This window comes from Mauremys mutica, chromosome 3 (assembly GCF_020497125.1).
Source record: "Mauremys mutica isolate MM-2020 ecotype Southern chromosome 3, ASM2049712v1, whole genome shotgun sequence".
In the NCBI taxonomy this organism is placed as follows: domain Eukaryota; kingdom Metazoa; phylum Chordata; order Testudines; family Geoemydidae; genus Mauremys; species Mauremys mutica.
The window spans coordinates 8679732-8698958 of NC_059074.1; the positions used below are offsets into that span (position 1 = coordinate 8679732).

Consider the following 19227-nt stretch of genomic DNA (forward strand, 5'->3'; position numbering starts at 1 on the left):
TTCTTTGCCAAAAGAGTCATTATTTAAATCGGATATCTGGATAACACATTGTTATTTAAATACTACACAATTTAAAGTATGCACCCCAAAAACAGTCATTGTTGATATCAGCGGAGTTGTAGATAAGTAGTTTTCAACCCCCAAGGGGTCCACGAAAGACTGTCATTACCACAGAACAGTGGTTTTCCAGGGGTCCACAGACTATATATCCGATTTCTAAAGGGGTCAAAACCTCCATTTGAAATTTTTTAGGGGTCCGCAAATGAAAAAAGGTTGTAAACCACTGTTGTAGATAGACTGGGAGTTTGCATTTAGGTGGTAAAAAACAGACTAAAATACCAAAGTAAGAACAATCTGCTCAATTTGATGCCATATCACACAGAAATAGGCTTGTACTGTGGAGAAAATTTTCCAGCTTGGGTGCCTAGAGTTGGTCTTGTGGGTGCTCAGCACTACTGAAAGTCTATCTAAATATACATTTGGCTGTCTAACTTTAAACACCCAGGGTGGAAAAATTTAGCCCATATTTTCACACTCAAAATTTATTTTCCTATGCTAACTTAAGGTTTTTTTAAAAAGTGTGTTAAAGGACACCAAGCATGCTTACCGGACAGCCTCCGATACATTGTTGGAAGTGTGCCCAGATAAAGCATCATGAAGGTTTCGGATGAAGTAATCTCTGTAGTCTTCAGGAAGGGCCATAAATGTTCCTCCCATCACAATGAATTCCACCTTATCCACACTGTGGCCCAGCTGCTTCAGCTAAAAAGTTAAATATAGCTATGAGAGACTTTGTACCTAAAGGACTCCAATGAAAACCTTTGACTCCAAAATATACTGTACAGTTAGTTCCTTATCAGAATTGACCTTTCATATCTTCTACTAGAATGCCAAATCAATAATACTTTTGTATACAGTAGCCTTAATACAACTTTGCAAATAACTTAGAAATGACTCCTCTATTGCAAGAGCATAGGATGGTTTATAAAGACTATGTAAAGAGAGGTGACGTATGGGAAAGTGCTCTAAAGAGATGGGGCATCACAAATGACAGAGCAATACCACAAAGGAAGCTCAAACTGGAAAAGCAGAGTTCAAGGGGATGGGCAAGACCAGGGCTATACAAAATCCAGAGTTTTTCCACTTGATTTAGAGAGCAGCAGAAGCCAGTGAAGGCAATAAAGGATTAAGAGCAATGGAATTTCACTGTTCTCCTAGAAGTTGATTTCAGGAGAAGAGACGGAAGATTTGAGGAACCATTTACTCTTTGTACAGATAAGAGACAGCATCTACTCACATCAGAATTACAGGCAAATTAGTGATCATTTCAACAATATCCCAGGTAGTTTTTCCTATTATATTAGCAGTCAATTACTATTCAGAAGAGTTGCAATCTTAAACACTGTTTAGAATTGGTTGTTTAGCCAATGTAAACAACATTTAGCCAGTTAAATGGCTTAAGATTCATTCATGAAGAGAGATCATTTACATTGGACAGACAAGGCAGGTGAGGTAATATCTGCTATCAGACCAACTTCTGCTGATGAGAGAGACAAGCTTTCAAGCTCTTCCTCAGGTTGGGGAAAGGTACTGACAGAGTGTGACAGCTAAGACCATGTCTGTACATACAGCGGCAGCAGTGCAGTGCATTTGGTGAAGAGAGCTCGAGCAGCAGAAGCCATGTCAGCAGAAGAAGCACTCCCACCGATATAGTGCTGTGCACACAAGCACTTATGTTGGTGTAACTTATCAGGGGATAGCCGTGTTAGTCTGTATCCACAAAAACGAGGAGTCCAGTGGCACCTTAAAGACTAACGGATTTATTTGGGCATAAACTTTCATGGGTAAAAAAACCCCACTTCTTCAGATGCATGGAGAACACTTCAATCTCCCTGGACAGTCTATAACATATTTAAAAGTAGCCATACTTGAACAAAAAACTTCAAAAACAGACTTCAAAGAGAAACTGCAGAACTAAAATTCATTTGCAAATTTAACACCATTAATTTGGGCTTGAATAGGGATTGGGAGTGGCTGGCTCACTACAAAAGCAACCTTCCCTCTCCTGGAATTGATACCTCCTCATCAAATATTGAGAGTGGACTACTTGCACCCTGATTGAATTGGCCCTATCAACATTGGTTCTCCACTTGTTAGGTAACTCCCTTCTCTTCATGTGTCAGTATAATAATGCCTGCAATTATTCTGAAAATCTAATTTTCACTCCATGCATCTGAAGATGTGGGTTTTTTTTACCCATGAAAGCTTATGCCCAAATAAATCTGTTAGTCTTTAAGGTGCCACTGGACTCCTCCTTGTTTTGGTGTAATTTAGGTTCCTCAAGTGGGTGGTTTTTTCACACCCCTGAGTGATACAAGTTAAGCCGACATCAGCTGTAGTGTAGACACAGCCTAAATACAAGATCAAACAGATTGTTTAGCATAAGTAGTTGGCACATATTATAAGAGAGCATTCAACGTGAAGTGGCCCATTAACACCCCTGTAGTCTTAAAACACAGAGGGTGGTTACTGGGTTAGGTTGCTGTAATAAGCCATAAAACCAGCATTTTTATTAAAGACCAGTATTTTTAGTGCCTACCAAAGTTACGAATTTAAGCTCCCAGGATCATCTTTTGAAAGTGTTGTGCAGGTTTCCTTTGAGGACGAGGACTGACTGATCACTCTGTATCTGACCTTTTTGTGAAAAGTGTTCACACACAGGTGATATGGTGTTTTCTCTTTTCATTTTCCTGTGTGAGTTCATGCAAGAGAGTAGTGATTGTCTGGTTTCACCCACATAGTTATTATATTGGATTTATGGTTATTACAACAACTGACCCATCTTTTTGTCTGATGACTACAGGGGGGTTTAAACAGGCCACTTCACCTTTATTGGTCCCTTAGAATATGTACTAACTACTTATGCTAAACTATCCATTCAATGTTATATTTAACTATGACACTCAGTACCTTTCCCAGACCTGAAGAAGAGCTCAGAGACAGCTTTGGAGCTGCACAATCACCAATAGAAGTTGGTCCAATAAAATATATTACCTCACCCACCTTGTCTTTCTAATATCCTGGGATCAACACAGCTACAACAACATTGTATACATCTTTTAAGTTAGGCAGTTTCATATTTTTTGAGACTATCAAGAACTACAGCATGAGAACAACCACTGAATCCTACAACTTATCTCCACCAAGTTTATTTATCGGGGAGAAACATGGAGAAATTTTCTTGGGGATACATACATACATGCCACCCAAACTGGGACTGCTGGAACAGCCCCCAGTTTTTGGCCTCTGTCCCACTTCCCTCTATTTGTCTTGAGTAGCAAGGACTGGATTCCTTTTTGCTGAGTTCTTGCCACTGAACATCAGAGACTGCTGCAGGACAACAAGTAGACACTTCTCCTATTCCTCCTCCTCCTGCACTACTCTTCCTTGTTCCCCTTTGTTGGCTTCTATGGCAGCGGTCTCCAAACTTTTTTGATCACGCAACCAATCAGAAAAAATTTTGAGCACACACCCCCTGCTTCTGGCCGAACAGTCAAAGCAAAAAAAGCTGCTCGGACTCCCGGCTGAACTGCCAAGGGGTGGAGAGTGGGGGATGGAATAGCCACTCGGACTCCCGGCCGAACTGCCGAAGGGGGGCGGTGGGGAAGCGGCGCTGCTCCGGCGGCACTCCTCCTGCCGCACATCCCAAAGGATCCTCTTTGGAGACCACTGTTCTAAGGGATGGAAGCAGCCACTAGGCCAGCAGTTTCACCTCAGCCCCACCCTCAGGGGAAGGAAAAAAGGAGGCACCTAGATGAGGGAGAATAGAAGAGGAACCTCAAAACAGAATAAGAAGAATGGGAGAAACCCCACAATGGGGGAAGGAAAGGGAAACATACCAGAGTTTGATCCCATGTTCATTTATCATTATTGTCCATTCTCCATCAAGTGGCAGGTTATGACTTAGTGAGATGCCATCCTCCTAGTTTTCCCCAGGTTTATGCAGTTTTTCCCATGGAGATGCTACTGGAGGGCGCTGGGCTAACGGAACCCCCCACCCAATCATACAGATGTGAAAGTGGTAAGCCACGAGCTTCCCCAGCCCAAATGTAACAGGTAAAAGGCAGGGCTTATTTAGGGGTGAACTAGTCAGATGTTGTGAGAGCATCAATAGCTAAATATCCATATTTTAGGATGGTTATCTAAAGTGTAAGACTTTGGGGGTTTTCATCATTGAGTTTATATGAATTTTTCTTATACTGACAGTAACATTTCATGTTGCAACATCATTATAATGATGAAACATCATATACTTATGTATGAAAATAAAGCAATATAGGGAGCAGAGAATGAAGGATTTGGCAGCTGGTAGGAGAGAGGATCTTAAAGATCATCATAAGCAAGTCTATTTTGAGGCCCCAAGATATTTATATATCTATTTAAAAACCCAAATCTCACCAGAGTGAACAAGACAATTCAGTAACCCCCAAGATCACTCTCTTAATTGGAAAGCTGTTTTCAAAATGCTGGAAACTAAGGGAATTATTGCAACTATTTTCAAACAATACATTCCCTTCATTGCAAATATTTACCTGTTCGACTCGATGTCTTGTCTGAAGATAAGGATCATATCTGGCACGAATGGCCCTCATTGATGTTGGCTAGGAGAAATAGAAGGATTCATTATTAAACCTTATTTCTTGCCACATACTGGAAAAGAACAAGACGTGAATCTTTAGCCCCTGGTTGGACACTCCATTTTCACAAACATATAATTATTAAAATCTTGATCCCATTATGACTCCAGTGTCTATCTGGCTGTAGTTTACTGAATGTTAACCAATGTAAGAAATCAAATTTGGGTTTTGCCCTGCTGTTGTAATGCGACTGAAATAGGTCAGTTCAATCTTTTTTGACACCATTTTTACTTCACCACCACAAGTCTGGGTGGATGAGGATGGGGCAACAAACAGATTTATATTGTACCTCTGCAAATTATGATTACAAAACTATTGTCTCAAGATACGTCATCTTGATGCTTCATTCATTTTTTTCCTCCTACCCTCATCTCACTGCTTCTTCTCCTTCATGATGCTCCCTGTGCATGGAATGACTTCTCAATGTCAATTTGTTATCCACCACCCTCTTTTCATCAAATCCCTAAGAAATCATTTCCATGATGCCAACATTGTGAACTATTACTAATTGTTTTTAGACAAGTTATGCTCTCCTTTGAGTTTTCTAGTGCATCAGGGACTGTCTCTCTATATTTTGCAAGTGCCAAAGACACTTAATATTAAACGAATACATGTATACAAACACAGGCACATGTGCTAAGAGTCTCCAAATCAGTGTGAATTAGGAACGTTCTACTGTACATACACACTTCCTAATTTGCACTAATGACTGGGAGACCCATTGCCAATCACTGATTATTGGATAATAGCAAGTGAACCAAAAAATTAAAGCTAAAAAGACACTGTACCTAAGTCTACTTAGTTTGTTTACTTTGACAATTACTTAGCTTCAATTATTTTTGACACTTCATAATATAGTAATAGATGGAATGAAGCATATTTTTACAAAAATGTTTAAATAATTTAGTCTCACTACAGTATCTGCTATTAAGCTTTTGCTGGGTAGCAGGAAAGCTTTTTTTTGCACTATAAAATATGTAGATTAATGAGGTTCTACTGCAGATACATATGTAGTCGCAAGATGTGCTACTCTGGGGTTTGGCATGGGACACCAAATCAAGCAAGTTAAGAAAAAGATTCACTTTTGAAGTATTTTATTTACAGATTTTAAAACCTCAAGATCCCACTTTTTGCTAAAGTGAGTTACAATGAGCCGGGCTATAGAGCACGCAAGTTTCCACTGGGCTGTTTCCTCGGGCAATATTTATGAGGAAGAATAACTTTTGAAGAGATCATACTTGGAACCTGCCAGTGTCCCTTTAAGTTTAAAGCCATCTGAAACAGGAAAATAAAGAAAACTTATCTTTGCCAACGTGAAAAGGATAAAATTGGTAGGAAAAGAAAAACTTTTTTTCAAGCCTAAGGGGGGGGGAAAAGCTAACAAAATAATCAGAAGAGAGAAGAACTATTAAAAACTAATTCAAAGGGATTTCCAGCCCTAGCAGTTTAACTGTTTCAGTTTCACTACTCAGATGTTTCTTTTTTCTCCCCCTCTCTCCTTTTTCATTCTTGCAATAAGGACTGATTTTCGAAAGAGTTGTGAATAGAGATGAAAAGGAGCTGGTCACAATTTCACAGACAGAATGTGACACTGCAAAATGACCCTCAAAGATAATACCTCATAGCCAGTGTAAGACTGTGTTGAATATTCAAAATCAGAATCGGGCCCACCAGGGCAGTATCTGCAAGTATTAGAAGAAAATAAGGAGTCATACACAAACCTGTACCAATGACAAATACAAAACAATAAAGAGTCTCTTGATTTAACTGAGACAGGTATCTGCATTTGTGCACTACAAACCATAGTTTAAGGATGTGATTTAGCATGGTAATAAGCACCCTCAACTTCTATTGACATTCCTAGGAATTGCGGACACGTAGCACTATACAAGTGCTGTACTATAGCAGTAAAAAAAAAAAATTACATGTAAAAAAGATGATCACTAGTACTGCACAACAGACATTTCACTTAAAGCATCCAAGGGATCAGGATAATAATCATATATAGAGAAATGTGGACCCGCCAAATAATTGTCTACCTAAAATAATTTTTAAATAAATTATACCAAAAAAAATGTATAGCACATACCCTCCAAAAACCTGAAATAATTTCAAATAAACCACATCTCCACTTTATTCATTTAGGGAACCAGCTCTAGAGCTTTGGACTAGTATCACAGAAAAATTATTAAAATGAAAACAAAGCGATACTATAAGTAGTTCTAAATGTGTATAAGAAGCATAAACATTTTCCAAACATCATAATTAAATTAGCCGTCCCCTATCTAGAAAACGACTCCTCTGGTTTAATGTATCTGAAGCATGTAGGATGTCAATATACATAAAAAATAGATAGGGTCTTCAGTTACAAAATAAAGATAACTCAAGATCTACATTTCATTTCCAGATACCATTAGGATTTAAATATTGATAGTGGAGAACCATACTTCTATGCAGTTGCTTGAATTCAGGGACATACTGTTTTCCAAACCACAGAGTAAAGTAACATGCACGCTGGACAACTGTACAGTAAATTACTATTACTGGCCCTGACAACTTACATTAAACAGATTTTAATTACATGCATGCAAGTTGCAGAGAAACCAATTAGTGGATACCACAGCATCACTGCTGCTCAGGAAAGAACTGGTAAATGGATTGCTTCCCACAGAAAGGAATCTGTTTCTGTTCACTCTGAAACAGCCTCAGTTTACTTCTCAGGGTTACAAGTGTAAGGCCTAACGTACATTTCATTCAATGTTCAAAGATGACCTGGCACAGGAAGTGTGAGAATTCTCTCAGTTTCAGTAGTTCAACAGTACAGACTGAGCACTCTCAATAACCAAGTTAATGGAGCAGTCAGCATGTTATTACTTAAAGTACAGGTCTCTGATTAGCGAGCAAAAATGCCATCATCAGGTTCCAGGAATGTCTCTCAATGATTCCCTATCAAATCAAACACACTCAGTTCATAATAAAATTAGTTACTTTTCCCACAGCTTGCATGGCAAACTCAGTCTGGACCATTCCTTCTCATGAACCACCACCAGTACTGAAGAGTCTGCAATCCAAATTAATATCCTTGTTTAAACTGGAGCAACACAATTCAATGTATTTGTATGTATTTGCACTGAAATGTCTCAAATAGTACTACTGATGACGCACAAGGAGGAAGAACAGACTTCATCTTCAGAACAGACTCTCTTAGCATGTTGGCACTGAAAACTACTAACATTTTATTTTAGTTACTAAAGCTTGCAGATATTATGCTGAACACTCAGAGAGCAGAAGTGGTGTCTGAGAAGGAACCATTATCAAATAGCCAGAATAGAAGTACAAAAAGAACACCTACTTTTTTCGAATTTCTGTAATGTCCATTTCCACTCAGATTGGAAGAGCCCATGGACATGACATCCGAGCAAGCAGTGGGTTGGGGATGTCATGCGGACAACAGAAATACTTGAGATAGCAGGGGATGAGGTAGCTAAGTGGCATCTTTCATTATAAATTTGCACTTTTGCAAAGTTTTAAATATTTTATTTCCCCAAACTTTTTAAAAGTCGTATTTAAATTTTGCAAAGCCCTGCAATTTTTTCTTACTTCTCTAATAATTTCCATTATATTCATGGTAGTTTTTGTCCACAAGTTTGTTTACAGGCTGCTCAAGAATATGCTACTTAAGTCTCTACAAGCACTTTTCAAATTGTGACAAATATTTTCACCCACTTGGTCTAAAACAGCTCAATCTGAGTAGAGTAGACACAGACCTTCAGGGTATGTCTTTTTTCCCCAAGCATTTGAAAAGGAGGGAGAATTGTAACTGCAGATATGAGGAATTGTTCAAATGGAGGGGGGATTCATGGTAGATTGCCATAAATTATTGCACTAAGGATGTATTTTTAAGTTGTGTGAATGGCTGTGGAACCTTTATAGCTTTTTTATAAATCTACACGAACAAACAACTAGAATAACATAATTTGTATTCCACTATTAACAAGTGGCCAAATCCAGCCCTTTGTATTCACTTAAGTATTTCCACTAACACAAGCAGGGATTGGTCCATTGATGGAAAAGCATGTTTTCTTTGAAGAGAAAGAACTGTCAAATAGAGTATCTGTTTCTGCATAACCCGTATGCATCGACAGTCTGGATTTTGATTCAACTTGCTACATGTTTTCACTCATGCAGAAAGAAAGGTGGCCTGTGGAATTTTAGAGGTAATCCAGGTCTGTAGAACCCCAAAACGACAAAAGTGACAGTATGCTACTGCACATGGCCAGACTTATTCCAGAGATAATTAAACATTTCTCCTTTGGCTCCTCTGAACAGTCATACTTACACACATATGTTTCCTGTAAAGTTAATGTGTGGACACCTGTGCGGTTTGCACATCACAGCCACAACAGCAATCTGTAATAAGGAGAGTTACAAAGGAAGGAAATTATAATCATAGTTATTTCTGAAATTATGAAAGACAAAAAAGTACATCCTGAAATTATACAAATTATACAAACAGGTCTCGAGGTCCCTTCCAGTCCTAGAGTCTATGAATATGTGAGGGACTATTTTAAGTTTTTTGAATCTGAGCCTTACCCTTAACACACTGGTGCATTAACTGAAGGAAAATATAGTAGTGGCAGTGACAGTCGACCACCATCAAATGCAACAGTAAACAGTCCAGAGGGATATAGCAGCAGGACATGTTCATAGCACACAAGACCACATTTACAAGCAGATGACCCATCTTAGGTTTGGTACCACAGGCACACTGTCAAGACCCAGAGTGACATTAAAATCCTGATTGGGACAGTTCGATGCATTTTCAGGAGAATGTGAGGCTGAGAGAATGACAATAGGCATTGGGGAAAGACTTTGGAAGATGGGCATTGGAGAGAGAGAAAAATAAGGGGAGGAAACAGACAAAAAGGGAAAGATAAATTCATCCTCATCAGCCACAGAAAGTAATTCTCAGAATTTTTTTCTCCCATGATCTCCTAGTTTCTCAAAAAAAAAAAAAACCCTGAGCCTCACAACACCATTTGGGGGCATTAATCTCCCTTTTAACAAATAGAGATTATGAGAACTAGAGAGGTTAAGATGCAATTTTTCAAGTGTCCCCTAGTTTTGTGTACACAACTTGAGATACCAAGTGCCTGATTTTCAGAGATACTTGTCAATTATTATATGGCAACATGGAATTACCTTAATAACTGTACCTTTCCCGATTTTTTTTTAAATTGGGGAGAGGAGCAGGGAGTGTGTGTGTGCTATGATAGGAAGGCTTAAAATATCCTGTTGGATGCTAGCTATAGTTAGTGTTAACACTTTTCAGCCTTAATTATCTTTTAAGGAAATTGTGGGTGAAGGATTAAAATCTTGTTACTGGATCATCTGCTGAGCCGGCCAGGTGCAACAGCACTAAACTTTAAATGGGTCTTGTTTCCAGATTAACCTGTGGAAGTGAGACATGCTAATCTGTTTAACAACTGGCAGTCACTGCACCAGCCCTCTTTTTTGCCTTCATGAGATATTTTGAAAAACATATTCTCTTGCAACTGCTATGATGCTGTAGACCAGTGTTTTTCAAAGTTCGGAGCTGTAAGGCACTGGGTCACCTTGCTCAGCACCCAGGGACCCAGAGTGCTGTTCCTGGCCAGCACCACGAACCGGGACGTTAAAAGTCCTGTCGGTGGTGCTGGTCGGCTAAGGCAGGCTAGTGCCTACCTGTTCTGACACCGTGTTGCACCCCGGAAGTGTCCAGCTTCTAGGCAGGGGGACCACGGGGCTCCACACACTGCCTCTGCCCCAAGCACCGGCTCCCCACTCCCACTGGTCGGGAACCAGCCAATAGGAGTGGGGGGGGGGCAGCGCCTGAGGGTGAGAGCCGCATGGAGCCACTTGCACACCTCTGCCTAGGAGCTGGACCTGCTGCTGGCCGCTTCTGGGGCACAGCGCGGTCTGCGATGCCAGGACAGGCAGGAAGCCTGCCTCTACACCCCAGCTGCGCTGCTGACTTGGAGCCACCGGAGGTAAGGCCGCACCCCAGCCCCGCGCCCCAATCCCCTGCCCCAGCTCAGAGCCCCTCCCACACCCCATACCCCTCATCCCCAGCTCCACTGGATTGCGGGCATCAACAATTTTCTTCAACTGGGTCCTCAGAAATGAAAGTTTGAAAACCACTGCTGTAGACAATCTGGAAAGTTGACCACATAGCTAGTACTTCATTGAAGCTTCTGGACTTTCAACATCTTTACAATGTTTGACAACAATTAATCCTGGTCTGTCACTGAAAGGGTCATTTATATACAGTGCTCACCCCACTAGCAGTTCGGATAGGCTTTGCCTTTAGCTTGGGTACCAGCACCTTGCGATACTGAGGTGGAACAGCAGCGATGATGTCAACCAAACGAGGCTGTGCAGAAAGCCCATACTTAGCAGACGTCTTGGTTTTCACCCTAAAATGGAAGGACCTCAAATTATTTTATTCTATTCAGGTCCTTATGCCCATTGCTGATATATCCCAGCACCTACGTACAACTCAATCCAGTAAGTGCTGTGTTACTGTCTACAGTTCAGACTAATGTACATTACCTAATGAGACCCACATTAAAAGAACCTAATTAAAAAGCTGATGCTAGCTATATGGGATAGCTAACTTAACGTTATTAAGGCATAAAAAAATTAACCTGAGGCAACTGTAATTGTAAGATTTTGTATTTTTGCTATTTCTTGGCCTTTGGGGGGAGGGGGAGTTAAAGTGTGGTTTTACTCAAAAAAGTTCTGAAACTAGCACTAGAAAGCTCAAAGTTTACTGTTTCTCAGTGACTGAGAGCAAATTAGTTCAGTTCATGACATTTTTGGTCTAACTCCTACCATGCAAACCCAGATTCCTCCTGGGTCTCTTTCCAACTTGTGCCCAGGAAAATGTCTTTGAAGGGAATACCAAAGCACTGCATTAGGAACCTGGGGCCAAATCCTGTTCTCAGTCTCAATACAGTTATTCTGAGTTTATAAAGGCAACAGAGAAGAGTATTATTTTAGTTAACAATTCTTTTCACTATGGGAGCCTGAATTTAATCCAGATCATTGTCACATGACTCTGGGTACATCTACACAGCACAAAAAGACCCATAGCAGCAAGTCTCAGAGCACAGGTCAAATGACTTGGGAGCTAAAAATAGCAGTGTAGACATTCAGGCTTGGGCTGGAGTTTGCGCTCTGGAGCCCGCGCTCTGGAGCCCGGCGAAAGGGGTGGATCTCAGGGCCGGGGCTCCAGCCCAAGCCCGAACACTAATTTGCTCTCAGCGGATCATAGTGGATCACAAGCGAAATACAACTGTTGTAAAAAAGCAATCATCATTCTGGGATGTATTAGCAGGACTGCTGTAAGCAAGACCCAAGAAGTAATTCTTCCACTTTACTCTCTGATTAGGCCTCAAGAAGAGTATTGTGTCCAGTTCTGGGTGCCACATTTCCGGAAAGATGTTGACAAACTGGAGACAGTCCAGAGAAGAGCAACAAAAATGATTAAAGGTCTAGAAAACATGGCCTATGAGGGAAGATTGAAAAAATTGGGTTTGTTTAGTCTGGAGAAGAGAAGGGGACATGATAATAGTTTTCAAGTACATAAAAGACTGTTACAAGGAAGAGGGAGAAAAATTGTTCTCCTTAACCTCTGAGGATTGGACAAGAAGCAATGGGCTTAAATTGCAGCAAGGGAGGTTTAGTTTGGACATTAGGAAAAACTTCCTGTCACAGTGGTTAAGCACTGGAATAAATTGCCTACAGAGGTTGTAGAATCTCCATCATCGGAGACTTTTAAAAGCGGTTAGGCAAACACGTGTTAGGGATGGTCTAGATAATAAGTAGTCCTACCACGAGTGCAGGGGACTGCACTAAATGAACTCTCAAGGTCACTCCAGTCCTATGATTCTATGATCTACGCTGATATTTTTAGCCCCACAATGCAAGCCCTGCAAGTCCAAGTCAGTGGAGGGTTTGTTTTGTTTTTTGCTGTGTAGACGTACCCTGTATGGCCTCTGTCGGACTTACAGGTTGGACAGACTTACAATGTAAAAAATAAGAGACATGCTTATTCTTTTTCATTAATATGACTCATGCCATGGTATAAAAGCTCTGAATGAAGTAAACGGGTATATTTTCAAGTCAGCGCACAAATGCAATTATATAAGATTTGTATTGGTGAAAGAAATTTAGTTGGGGGTGTGAAAACTAAGTACTATTTTTAAAAATGTCTGAAGAGACAATTATTCCTCCAGGGTTGGGTACCTGCCCTGGAAAGCATAGGGATAAGTTACTGGCTAGCACTACTTACTTGTTTAGATTCACATCTCTTCCCTGCTCATGAGCCTCAATCAGCTGTTTAATGACATCAGCTATTGTCATCATCATCAGCTCTGCATGGCTGAGGTCTCCTGAAATAAAAATGACGTATGTTCAGGCAAAAAAAACACACACACACAATTGACATATGCTAATCATTTGTGCCAATTACCAATTCAAGCTAACACTTCCTGCAATTCCAGCCTTAGGCTGCCAACCCCACAGAGCTATGCCAATGCACATGATTCCTCATTTACATCACGCCCTATCCCCCACCCTGCTTCTTGCCCCCTGACACCACCACCCCTGGAACTCCTACCCCATCTAACCCCCCCCCATTCCCTTACCGCCCCCGGAACTCCTGCCCCTGACTTCCGCCTGCCACCCCATCTATCTCCCCCTCTTTCCTGAATGCCCCCCAGGACCCCTGCACCCATTCAACACCATTTCCCCCCCCCCAACCACCACCTGAGTTCCTCTGCCCTCTATCCAAGCCCCCTACTCACTGCCCCCTTACCGTGCTGCCTGGAGCACTGGTGGCTGGCGGCGCGGCTGTGGCTGGAGCTAGGCAGCCACCGCGCAGCACAGAGCACTGGGTTAGGCCGCAGCTCTGTAGCTACGCTGCCCAGCCACCCAGAGCATTGTGCCTTCTGGGACAGGAGCTCAGGGGCCAGGCAGGAGGGTCCCGTGGGCCATAGTTTGCCCACCTCTGATCTAGACAAATTCAGACTAGAACTACAGCACACATTTTCAACAGAGAAGATAATTGACCCCTGGAACAATTTCCCAAGGGCTAGGCTGGATTCTCCAGCATTGGACACATTTAAATCAAGACTTTCTTTTTTTATGAGATGCTCTAGTTCAAACAGGAATTAATTTAGGGACGTGCTAAGGAGGTCAGACTGGATGATCATAGTAGTCCCTTCCGGCCTTGGATCTATGGCTACCTCAAGTATCAGGGGGTAGCTGTGTTAGTCTGTAGCCACAAAAACAACCAGGAGTCTGGTGGCACCTTAAAGACTAACAGATTTATTTGGGCATAAGCTTTTCTGGGTAAAAAACTACCCACAGAAGCGTCTGCCCAAATAAATCTGTTAGTCTCTAAGGTGCCACCCAGCTCCTGGTTGTTTTTATGGCTACGTCCACACTGCTCACCTTACCACAGTGCAAATGTGCCAATGCGCCTGTAACACCCGGAGAGCGAAATAAAACCACCTCCCAGGAGCGTGGCTCCCACTGAGGAAACGCTGCCCACGCGGGTGCGTTCGTCGCTAAAACTTTTGCGTGTGTGTGGGGGGGGAGGGGGAGTCGGTGTTTTTTCACAGCCCTGAGCGAGGGCGAGGAAGGGACCAGCGCAGACACAGCCACACGCGTCTCTGACAGGACAAGGCCAGGAACGGGCCACAGCTGCTGCCCCTGAGGCGAACCAGGGCGGGCCCCGCGGGGGGCGGGGCGCCTCCCTAACCGCTCCGCGCTGCGGCCCCGATCCCGCGCACGGCCGCGCGCCGGCCGTTTAACCCCATTGGCACGAGAGCAGCGGCGGGGGCGGGAACAATCCAGCTCCCGCGCAACCGCCTTCGCGCTCGAGGCCCAGGCCCGAGGAGGCGACGTGGGGGGGGGTGTCCACCGAGTCGTCCCCCCCGCCCCAAGCCCGAGGAAGAGACGCGGGGGCGGGGCTCCCGCGAGCCGCAGAGGAAGGGGCCGCCGCCGCCGTTACCTTTCTTCTTCTGCCTCATGCTGGACGCTCCCCTCGCGGCCACCAACGACAGGGAAAACTCCCCCTCCCCCCGCTTTGGGAGCAACTGAGCATGCGCTGCCGAACCGAGCATGCGCAGTGACCTTCGCTGGGGCAGCTGCCCTCGCGCTGCCCTGACTTCTCCTCAGAGTTTGCTGCCGGCTCTGGGGCGGGGTTAAGAGGGGTCAAGGGGGCATATGGAGAGGGGGGGGGCTCAAGCTGCTGTAGGTGAAGGGGAAATGGGGGGGAGGGAGCCTGGGTTAAGCCCGGGGGAGACGCTGCCAGACCCTGTGCGGGGACCAAACCCGCCCAGGGAGGGGGAACAGTCACCCCGCGGGAGGAGCCACCTGCTCTGCTCCAAGTCTAGGTGCGGGGGGGTGCAGAGGCTTTTTTAGGTCTCCCCCCAGGACGCTGAGGGCGGGTTCCTGGGGCTGGGCTCTTAAAGGCACAGGCAGCCCGATTCCTAGCGTGTCACTGCTTAGACACCGCAGCTCCTCTCTCTCTCTGACACGTGCTGCGGGGAGACGTTACTGCTCCAGCCGGGAGACTTCATGCCGTGCAATATTGTACAGACACGCCCACAGCCTGCCCCCCTCCTGAACCCGAACTCCGGCCCAGAGCCTGCACCCCAAACAGGGCCGGGTTAACCTTTTGTAGGCCTGGTGCTAAACATATTTGTGGGCCCCCATGGGGGCAATGGAGACATGGGGGTGGGGGCAGAGACCTCAGAGCGAGGGGCTGGCCAGGGACAACGGGAGATGGGTTATGGTGCGGCAGGGACATCTCTGCTCCACCCAGCCCAGTACAAGGGCACTGTTCACAAACCAGCAGCTGCCAGACGCACACTGGCCCGCCAGGCCCTGCGCTGCCATATGGTGTTGCTGGTGTCATTAGGCATAACCCTAGGTAACTCAGGAGGGTGGAAAACCACAGTGTTAATGAAGCCTTTCTGTACCAGGCCTGAATGAATCAGGGCTGATGCTTAGCTTGTCCAAACCGTTTCCATGTTGGACTCTGATTGACCTTGCGAGCCAGAATTAATAATGGAATGTGTAACTGCTCCTTATCAGTGCAACACTGGCACCAGGAGATAATAAAAGGGGGGCAAAGTAATAAATTCAAAAGTAAACCAAGCTAACAGCCTTGAAAAGTTACTAACAAGATAAATTGTTTGCTGTCAAGGATGATTTAACCTGTTTAGTGTAATTGCTAGCTATACAATGTGTCTACTATATAGGAGGGAAGTAAAGGAGGGGGAGGAGAATAGTGGGGGGTAATAGAGATGCCTAGCTGAAATCATGTATAAGAAGAGACACACAGCTTATGTGTGTGTGCTTGATTTGAGACGTGTGTGTCTCCGAGCATCCTGCTATTTGAGATCTCAAATAAACTTTTTCTGCATTCTCCACCTTGGTGTGTTTATTGAAGCAAAGCACACCGGGCAACGAACCACTGTTGCTGCCTCGAGCATTCTGTGCTGGCAACAGTGTTAGGGTACACTAAGGGGGGATAGGATAGAGGTCTATAAAATCATGAGTGATGTGGAGAAAGTAGATAAGGAAAAGTTATTTACTTATTCCCATAATACAAGAACTAGGGGCCACCAAATGAAATTAATGGGCAACAGGTTTAAAACAAATACAAGCAAGTTCTTCTTCACACAGCACACAGTCAACCTGTGGAAATCCTTGACTGAGGAGGTTGTGAAGGCTAGGACTATAACAGCATTTAAAAGAGAACTGGATAAATTCATGGAGGTTAGGTCCATTAATGGCTATTAGCCAGGATGGGTAAGGAATGGTGTCCCTAGCCTCTGTTTGTCAGAGGGTGGAGATGAATGGCAGGAGAGAGATCACTTATGTTCTTAAGAGCCCCCCCCCCCACACACACACATCCCCTCACTGCCCAGTGCCCCCCACTGCCACAACTGCACAGTGTCTTTACAGACCCCCCGACACTTCCTAGCACCCTGACACAGATAGATCTCCCCCACTGCACAGGCCCCCCAACACACACAGATCTCACCCCCTCACTGCCCAGCACCCCCCCCCCAGACTCCATAGAGACCTACTCTCCCATGCCCTAACCCCCATCCACAATAGCCAGCCCTGTTGTGGTGACTGTGTCTGCCAGGCTGAACTGGTAGTGCAGCCAGTGCTGGTCCTGGGGCAGGATAACTCTGGACCCTTGGGAGTGGTGCAATCAGTCAGGCTGGAGCAGGAGCAGAGCCTGCCTGGGCCAGGCTCCCTCAGGACCCACATGCCTGGCAGGACCCAGCTGAACCCCCTGACACTGTCCCTTGTTTTCAACAATTCCTTTGCATTTGATCCAGCAATGAGGATTGCCTTTTGCTGCATTTATCTTGCCTGTAAATCCAGCCCTTAGTGTCCCATGTTTACACATCATTGCTTTTTGTGTGTAGAAGCTGATTCACAAATATTCAGTAAGTGTATTATATTGTGTCATCTTACATCCTTCCCAAGGGCAAAAATCTTCTGCAACAATGAAGGCTTGGGATCATGAGCAGTGGCTGCAGAACTTTTGGATGCGCAAGTCCACATTTCTGCATCTGTGTGCAAAACTCACCAAAATAAAAGCTGCACTGACAATGGAGAAGCAAATATAATTGCACTATTGGGTCCTGCAACACCAGATTCTTATTGGTCAATCAGTGGTCTCTCTCCTAAACCAAGGTAGAATGGATTTCTTTAATGTAAGTAGTCACAACATATTGTTAAAGATCATTTCATGCCCAATGCCCTGTTAACACCTCTGCAGTCACAGATGATATCAGTCAGCTCAGTCTTGGTGAACCAGGGCACAGTATCCAGCCTGTCTGACTCATGAAAGGACCCACCCCCTCCCCTGCTTGAACCAAAACCCATCAAAGACAAAACTTGCATAGGGCAGTGAATGGTGGTGTGAGACAAGGGTGACAAGATTAATGCAACTCCCCTATCCTCATCTGCATGAAAGATGGGACAAGGAGACATTTCATTAGCATACAGAATGGAGAAAAGAGAACCACACTGAACTCTGGGACCAGAAAAGCAGAGAACAACTGCATCATGGGGGAATCTCTGCTCCAGATCTTAATGAACCTATGCCTGCACACACTCAGCTCAGCAGTTAGACCAATTCTAGTCATGAATCCTTGACTGATATCCAAAATGCTGAAGCAGCCCAATTTCATTGCAAGCTCCCTGAAGGAACATCAGCCATAGCTAGGAGTGATCAGATCCTATTGTCTAGCCCAGGGGTAGGCAACCTATGGCATGAGTGCTGAAGGCGGCACGCAAACTGATTTTCAGTGGCACTCACACTGTCTGGGTCCTGGCCACTGGTCTGGGGGGCTCTGCATTTTAATTTAATTTTAAATTAAGCTTCTTAAACATTTAAAAAAACCTTATTTACTTTACATACAACAATAGTTTAGTTATATATTATAGACTTATAGAAAGAGACCTTCTAAAAACATTAAAATGTATTACCAGCATGCAAAACCTTAAATTAGAATGAATAAATGAAGACTCAGCACACAATTTCTGAAAGGTTGCCAACCCCTGGTCTAGCCTAAAGAAGACCCTTGAGTCATCAGTTTACCCATAAACAAATCTAGGTTCCTCCCTTGAACCATTGTATTTTCTCTACAAAAACCCCTACTCACACGCCAGTAAGTGTTCTGATGCATGGATCAAACTCTGCCTCAGTTCTACTGGGATTTCATCTACTCCTGACTGATCCAAGACCCTGAACTACCATCATCACCTGGGAACTCTGACAAATTCAAGCTTCCTGGAGTGGGTGAGATCCCTCCCTCTCTGTTTCCTTTTCTACCTCAGGTATTAACCTTTAATAATGTAAGTGTTATTTTGTTTAGCCTCTCACTATTATTCAATGAATAACTTTTATGGTTAAGCTGATTATACCTATCTCATAGAACTGGAAGGGACCCTGAAAGGTCATTGAGTCCAGCCCCCTGCCTTCACTAGCAGGACCAAGTACTGATTTTTGCTTCAGATTCCTACGTGGGCCCCCCCAAGGATTGATTCACAACCCTGGGTTAAGCAGGCCAATGCTCAAACCACTGAGCTATGCCTCTCTCTTTCTGAACTTTAATCTTGTGTTTGTATCTTCCCCATTTACTCTGCAGCAATGCTTCTTTTACCTAAACTACAGATCCCTGTAGTGCCCAAAAATACTGTAGGGTTTGCTCATCAAGTGGGTTACTACCAGTACAATTGTAATGTGAACGTGGGGATAGGGATGTGCTGAACCTGTGGCATAATGGTGGCAGCTGAAAGTGCTGCTTTGCCCAGCCTATTGAGACTGGGGCATATAAGGGGATCAGCTTGAGAGTGCTGATTGACCCAGTCCACTCAGACTTGTTGAGGGTGGGGAGGGGAGTGTTTTCTCATCTGATTCTGTGGCTGGAGGAACCCATCCCTGGGG

The 19227-nt window shown here is 43.9% G+C and overlaps 1 protein-coding gene across 3 annotated transcripts in view; it reads right to left on the reverse strand.

Annotated features, from left to right (window-relative positions):
* The window catches only part of ELP3 (elongator acetyltransferase complex subunit 3), a 131668-nt gene extending 116715 nt beyond the window's left edge, over positions 1-14953 (reverse strand). Inside the window, exons 1-7 of one of the 3 annotated variants that reach the window (XM_045011482.1) lie at positions 14758-14953; positions 13033-13132; positions 11014-11152; positions 9037-9107; positions 6316-6379; positions 4593-4661; positions 608-762 (exon numbers count right to left, since the gene is read on the reverse strand). In XM_045011482.1, the coding sequence (XP_044867417.1) occupies positions 608-762; positions 4593-4661; positions 6316-6379; positions 9037-9107; positions 11014-11152; positions 13033-13132; positions 14758-14869 (710 nt within the window). In that variant the 5' untranslated portion in view covers positions 14870-14953. Of the gene's footprint in view, positions 1-607; positions 763-4592; positions 4662-6315; positions 6380-9036; positions 9108-11013; positions 11153-13032; positions 13133-14195; positions 14460-14757 lie in introns of those variants that run through there. The other 2 variants (XM_045011484.1, XM_045011483.1) reach the window with 2 other exon arrangements.
* Between the last annotated feature and the right edge of the window lie 4274 nt (positions 14954-19227).